At 40.8% G+C, this 7,013-nt stretch overlaps 1 protein-coding gene across 1 annotated transcript in view; it reads right to left on the minus strand.

Moving 5' to 3' along the window:
• Positions 1 to 1,155: 1,155 nt before the first annotated feature.
• Positions 1,156 to 7,013, minus strand: part of LOC102200124 (protein kinase C epsilon type-like) — an 85,093-nt gene continuing 79,235 nt past the window's right edge. Inside the window, exons 12-15 of the mRNA XM_013913003.1 lie at positions 5,175 to 5,313; positions 4,742 to 4,930; positions 2,820 to 2,966; positions 1,156 to 2,537 (exon numbers count right to left, since the gene is read on the minus strand). Coding sequence (XP_013768457.1) covers positions 2,391 to 2,537; positions 2,820 to 2,966; positions 4,742 to 4,930; positions 5,175 to 5,313 — 622 coding nt within the window. The 3' untranslated portion in view covers positions 1,156 to 2,390. The remainder of the gene's footprint in view (positions 2,538 to 2,819; positions 2,967 to 4,741; positions 4,931 to 5,174; positions 5,314 to 7,013) is intronic.

Here is a 7,013-nt window from a genome sequence, read left to right on the forward strand (position 1 = left end):
GAATTTGAAGTTTGCACATTTACTCACATAGCAGCTCAACATGAAACGTGCACTTGTGTTTGAGCATCAAGGAGAGTTTAGATTTGCTCCAACTAGTGGTGCATGAGCCCACCGCGGTACAGAGACTACTTCCTGTTTAGCTATTTGGGAACTGTGACCATTATTTACACAGTTCTTTCTGAAAAAGTACAAGGAAATTAAAGAGCACATACGCTTTAGGTATTAAGTCTATTAAATAGGCTCCCAGTAAACTTACGGTCATGTTTGTGTTTATTAGTGCCCTTATCATCATAATTTCTGTTAAATATGCCCTCAGGGGCACTTATTGATATGTTTACATAAATGATTATTTTTTATAGGATCTGAAGGCAGATTTCAAAGCTTCAATCTACTTTAAACTGTAGCCATTTTTTTTTCTTATAATAGCACGCTACTTTCTGCGCTGGCTGCTCTTGACAATATTAATTTTTGGCAAATATCTTTCATCAGTGTGTGGCAATTACATATGAATGTGAGAGAAATGGTGCTGAAATGCTTATTTGATGGTTTCTGAGAGAACGTGGTGAATACTTGTCACTTCTCTCTGTGAGCTGAACCTACTGTACTTCTCTTCAAATGCAGGAACAACGGAAGAAAAAAGAGCAAAAAAGATAGAAAACCCCCCAAAACTCCTATTTCAGAGTATTGCACATGGAGTTTTCTTTAACATTTCTGGATTCTTTTCAGCTCCCTATAAAGGTATCAACCTGCAACATGGAGCAAAATCGGTCCAATTTCTTCCTTATTTGAAGCTTATTTTACTTCCATGTTTAGGGCGTACAAGAGAGGGGAGGAAGAGGAGGGTCTGATCACGTGAGTCTCACTGAAATCTACAACATGAAATTTAAAGATTTCTAAAAACACAAAAAGAACAAGACAATCCAGTAAAAACTACTCAAAAACCCACAAAAGAAATGTATTAAATTAAAAAAAATAAGTACAACTTGATGGGAAAACGGGCTCTCCTCATATGCACACACACGCGTGCGCACACGCGCACGCGCACACACACACACACACGCACACGCGCGCACACACACACACACACACACACACACACACACGCGCACACTGCAGAGCAAATACATTCAGTTGAACACATTCTCCTCTGTGTACGATCCTCGACTTTTCTGTGGAATCACGGGGGTTTGGTTTGTCATGTTAGAGACAGTAGGTCCAGTACATTCACTGGTAAAACAGTTACTGTACACACACGCGCGCACACAAGGCATTTCAAGGATAAACTGGTCACAAAGGTGTTTAAGGAGCTGACCCAGGAAGATTTCGCTCCACAAGGTGCATCGAGAGAGTCAGTAACAAGCACTTCAGCTAAAATGAATCGTGTTTTTAAAGGGCACCCCGGACGTTTCCGATTCAGCTTGTTCCAGCTTGTTATTTGGCTTTACTAGACAAGTGTCTCCGTGTCAAGTATCGTGTTATATGCAAAACGGCTTGTTAACACTGTAAGCAAACCTCATCCCCATAATGGACACTCCCAGTAGTAAGCTACAGTAGTACCATTTGTTTTTGTTTGTATTTTTTAACGAGGAACTGGAATGTCGATGTTGAGAAGCTAAAAGCAAGTTAGTAACGGAGCACAGCAGAACTACTGACATAATGCTAAACTCAAATTTAAAATGCCAAAGTGTCACTCCAGTGATGCCTCTTCTCGAGTTATTATTTAAGGTAATGACGCACTGACGAATACTGAGACTAAACTTTTAACGTCAGAAAAATCTCTGATTTCTCACACCTCCTTTCCACACTTCTTTCCATAACGAATAAAACAGTTTTCAAGATATTTCTTGTTTAAATACAATCATTGGTTCAATGATTTTTTTTTTTCATTTACATACACGTAGGAAGGAAAAACACTGTTTAAACACTGAGACACAGGACGCAGCACATCATGTAAAGAAACGACTCTCTCTCTAGAAGAGGTGTGCAACAACACATGCATGCACACTTGTACACACATGATCTTATTTCTCTCTCACTCTCACACACAGAGAACATGACCTTGCCTTTGTATCTACTTCAGTTTGGTTTTGTCCGCCGCGCTGCCTGCTTTTACAACACATCCGAACCAGCCGAAGGAGCATCGGGTCATTTCTTACAGTAACTGACCTGCACTTGCATGCTGCTTGAGGTCCATGGGATATGCACAAATGGACAAACGACAAGAGCACAGAAACCATAATGAGTAATACAAATGGTCTAGTATATTTCCTGGAGTGGTCAGAACCTGGAACAGCTCAGGAGGCCGTGTTTCTTTAAATACGGTGTCTTTGAAAGTTTTTCAGGTGTGGTGTGGTGTTTGTGGTTAATGTTACACATCGGCATGTACGTGTCTAGGCTTTGGTCTCATCGCCAAAATAGGAGAATCCTTTGAACTCGTCTTGGTTGATCTGCTTGATGATGCTCTCTTCAACAGGCGTCAGAACGGGTTCCTCACGGGTGAAGTCCTGGTCAAAGTTATTGACGTCCCTTTTGGTTTTCTGGAAGGAAAGGAAGAAGAGATAAGGTCTTCTTTTGGTGGATTTAGCCTTTGGACATGAAGTAACTGGGTGTGCAGCAGTGTCAGCAGTCTTCAACAAGTAAGATCAGTGTTTGGTCATTCAAAGAAATTGCATTTTTGCAACAAAGGCTTAACTTTAACTTCTTCTCTCTACCTTTGAACAGAATAGTAATAAGCTTCACATTTTTGCATCATCCTCTGCAAACAGTCTACAGATGCTTTCCCCCACAGTTGCTTAGTTACTTAGCGTGTGTGTACTCACGATGCGAGGTTTGAACGGTGGTCTGATCTTCCTCTGCTCCAGCAGCGTCCAGTCAATCTCTCTAAAGAACGGGTGGAGTTTAATGGCCTCCTCCAGACCCTGAGCCATCACGCAGCCCAGACGCTTGTTAGGGCTCTTAGTCATAAACTGACAAGTGCCAGAGAGAAAGAGGAGAAACAAAGACGAAAAGAAAAAGAGTGAGAACATTTTAAAGGATATGATTTAAAGAGGGAGATTCACTGCTGAACAAGAATGTCTTTCTGAAGGAAAGAAAAAACTAAGACAGGGTTTTAAGGCTGTTTCACTATTCATTTCTATTTCATTTCTAGTCTTGTAAGAAGCAATTAACAGGTATTATTTTCAGAGATCTCAGACTGAGTCAGAGGAAGATTCGCACAATAAGGCCAAAAACACCAAACATCTAAAAAAGACAAAGTTTTGTTTCAGAACAGAAAGTAAAATTAAAAATCTTTCATTTTTTTCTGACTCTTCAGGGTCTTGCTGCTGCTCCCCAGAACACACTACCAAATATAAATTACCACTGATGGAAATAATCTTCTTCTAATATTGTGTTCCTACCTGAAATTAATTTTTGGCATTACAGTTTGCTCTTTTTCTAATGCAATCTTTTACGTATAAAGGCAAAAAAAGGGCTCAGGATGGGTTCAGATCCAAAGGTTTCTAAAACAGCATGTGAAGAATCACCATATTTTCAAGCAGAAAAGGGGAAATTCTGGGACTATTAGTTGCTTATTCGTATAAACGATACATAAGAGCCATTGCTTTTTATTAAAATGCCTTCAGGATATTTCGCATGTATGTTAATTAAAAACTAGTGGAGCAGTAGCGCACAAGCTGTTCATGTGACTTGAAGTCCTTCAGCTGGATGACATGTCCAATCAGAGCCCATAGCACCGGTCAAGTGACCGGTCAGAGTCCAAGACACTGTCCAACATAAACACACACTTTCCCACAAGGCTTTGCAGTCAAACTGTACCCACAGCCAAGGTAAACGCAAAGCTTGTGATGGAAAAACTGGATGAACAAATACACAAATGGACAAGTGGTGCTGCACACACAACCAGTAACACACAGAGACAAAAGTAATAGAGAGGGAATTATCTTATGTTGCTTTAGTGGAGGAACAGGAAACATGGATCAACAAATGACACTGAGAAAAAAGCAGCATCCTCACTCACATGTGAAAAAGAGACAAAAGCAGGGAAACACGAGGACAATTGTGATACACTCTACTTGAGTCCTTTATAAAGTGAAAGTTTTAGTGCTAAAACAAACAAACAAAAAGTAAGAATTATATAAGATATACACAAGATCTAATTATATATCTTATGTAGCATAAGGAAAAACACAAGAAAAATCATGAAAGACTCAGAAGACGGTAGTAAAAAGGGTGATTTGATTATGTTAATTTGTGTTCTTACTAAATATCCAAAAATGTCACCACTGGAATTATCATGATATGTGGAAACCATATCTTTCTGTCTTTGTGGAATCTAAAATTGGTTCAGAATCTTCAGAATAATCCCCAAAAGTCTGGACGCCGCATTATCCACATAGCAGACTGCGTAAGTCAGGAGTGTCCAACTCCAGGCCTCGAGGGCCGGTGTCCTGCAGGTTTTAGATCTCACCCTGGGTCAACATACCCGAATCAAATGATCAGTTCATTACCAGGCTTCTGGAGAACTTCAAGACATGTTGAAGAGGTAATTTAGTCATTTAAATCAGCTGTGTTGGATCAAGGACACATCTAAAACCGGCAGCACACCGACTCTCGAAGCCTGGAGTTGGACACCCTTGGTGTAGGTGAACTGTTTCTATTTAATCTGTACGAAACTGCTTAAATAACTCATTTGCTGGATGTCGACAACAGCGCAAACAACACAGTGCCACAACTAACTGACCGCTCTTAGAATGGACACGGCCTCCTTGCTGAGCCAGACCGGATAGAGCACGTCATCGTGGAGGATGGACTCAAACAGGTCGTCTTCGTTATCGGCCTCAAACGGTGGCTGTCCTGCCATCATCTCGTACATCAGCACCCCTAGCGCCCACCAGTCCACTGAAGGACCATAATCCAGCTCCTGGAGGATCTAAAAAAAAAAACAGAAATACTCCTCTCAAGCCCAAATTGCTTTTATATACAGTTTATGAAGATGAGCATTGGTCCCCCTATTTAGTCTATCTTAATAAACTCTCGGGGATGGCGTGCTTGGTTATAAAAATACCTGTCTAATCACAGCTTAGTGTTTAATACTCAAGTGACAAACTCAAGTGTTAAGAAGATGTTATGTCTGTTGCTCTGTTTATGCATTGTTTGAGTGTTTCTGGGGTTACCTCAGGTGCTATGTAGTCCGGTGTCCCACAGAAGGTGGTGGTGGTGACTCCATTGAGAATTCCTTCCTTGCACATCCCAAAGTCTGCCAGCTTACAGTGACCCTCAGCATCCAACAGTATATTGTCCAGCTTCAAGTCTCTGCAGAGCGGAGAGGTTGTACGGATAAATAATGACAGACATCTGTGTTGTATAGCTACAGCGTGTTTCCATATTCAGAAAGATGAGTCAAATATAGGCATAGTAAAAGCTTTTCAAGAACAGGGGAAGAAAAAATTTGTTTGCAATGACTCGGAAAGCAAACATGTTAGTTAAAGCTACAGTTATATCATGCACTTTATTTCACACAAGAGTATATATTTGAGAAACCAAAGATATAGCCACAGTTTTATAGTCACAAAAAAAATAATACAGGGAACGGCAGGAGGACGGGGGGCAAAGAGAGAAAGTTAAGGGTTGAACAGGAGAAGCACGTAAAGGCAAAAGAGAGAAAATGAGAGTCACAGAGATAAGAGCAGCAGTGTTGAAAGATGACAAGGTTGGTCATGAATGCAGCCGCTCTGGGCTTGATGGTTGATCGCTACAAAAATGTCAACATGTCCTCGATGCAGCCACTGCAGCCATTCAGCCCGAGGTGTTTTCATAAATACAGTCGCCCTGACAAGCCAAAAAGGAGACGGAGCGTGCGTGCTTCAGGTCGAGAGCTTATGCAAGTGTTCTGTTTTTGTAAGCTCCAAAAATAAAAAAGGGAGTTGCACAATCCCGTGCTGTTGGAAAGTTTGTTCTTTTCTGTCCCACCGTGTTTTTGTCTGACGGAGCGTTAAAAAAAAAACCCTACGAAAAATTCAGATATGCTAAAAATGTCTATCTGGTTCCTGTCCATTATATTTCATAACTACACTTATATAATTTTTTGTCATGTGATGTATTTCGCAGTCATCTAACAGGTCCGAGCAGTTAGGAGATGCATCTGGATCTCGTGCAAAGTTAAGCCGCGAATGCTATGCTAATGGGAAAACTAGCGTGACATGTTAGATGCAGCAAAGCCTAACAGCTGGGTTTGACCACGTTTTTGCATAACAGTTACACTTGGAGTCAGGCTCAGGTCACAAAAAATACTGAACGATTTCGTGCTTTTTTTCAAGTTGGAGTGATTTTCAATTGAGGAGGGGAATGTAGTGCACGAGAAGATGATGTTTAATGTTGCGCTGTTTTCACATTCATTCGGTGATTAAAGAACATTCAGCTTCGCCTGCCAAGAAATCAATTTTTTTTGTGCTTTTTGTTGTTGATGAATGTTTGCTTTCATTTCTCTGAAATCCACTGGAAACCCTAAACTCTCATCGATCCGAGCTGAGCTGCCCAGAACAACCATGGTTTTGTCCCGCTGAAGAGCTGGACGCTGTGCCTTGCCAAAAGGCACACTGGCACAGCAAAGAGAAGCACTTGTTCTGTACTTTCCCAGATGAAAAATTACAACTGCGACCCCCCCGGCTGCCTGTTTGCATATCTCACCCCAAGGCGACTCCCTGCACATTAATTCTGCGCTGCCTGTGGAAAGGTACAAAAATCACATATGAATTTAATGCATTTTTGATTGAATTTAAATGCACGCTGACGTTAATCTTTGTATTACACATCACCTCGGTGCAGGAAATTCAATATTAAGTGGCTGCAGGTGTTCAGCAGCACTAATGGAATGATATTTATTAATGTGAAAATGCTTTGTGGGCTCAGAAGTGGGTGTAAACAAGAGCTAATAATCTATGTTGCAAACCAGAAAACAGACAAAATTTATATAATCTTTGTGAGTATAGTTATGTCTTTAATTAACATACTGT

Source organism: Pundamilia nyererei, unplaced genomic scaffold (genome assembly GCF_000239375.1).
Source record: "Pundamilia nyererei isolate P.nyererei 1_Seehausen unplaced genomic scaffold, PunNye1.0 scaffold00111, whole genome shotgun sequence".
Taxonomy (NCBI): Eukaryota; Metazoa; Chordata; class Actinopteri; order Cichliformes; family Cichlidae; genus Pundamilia; species Pundamilia nyererei.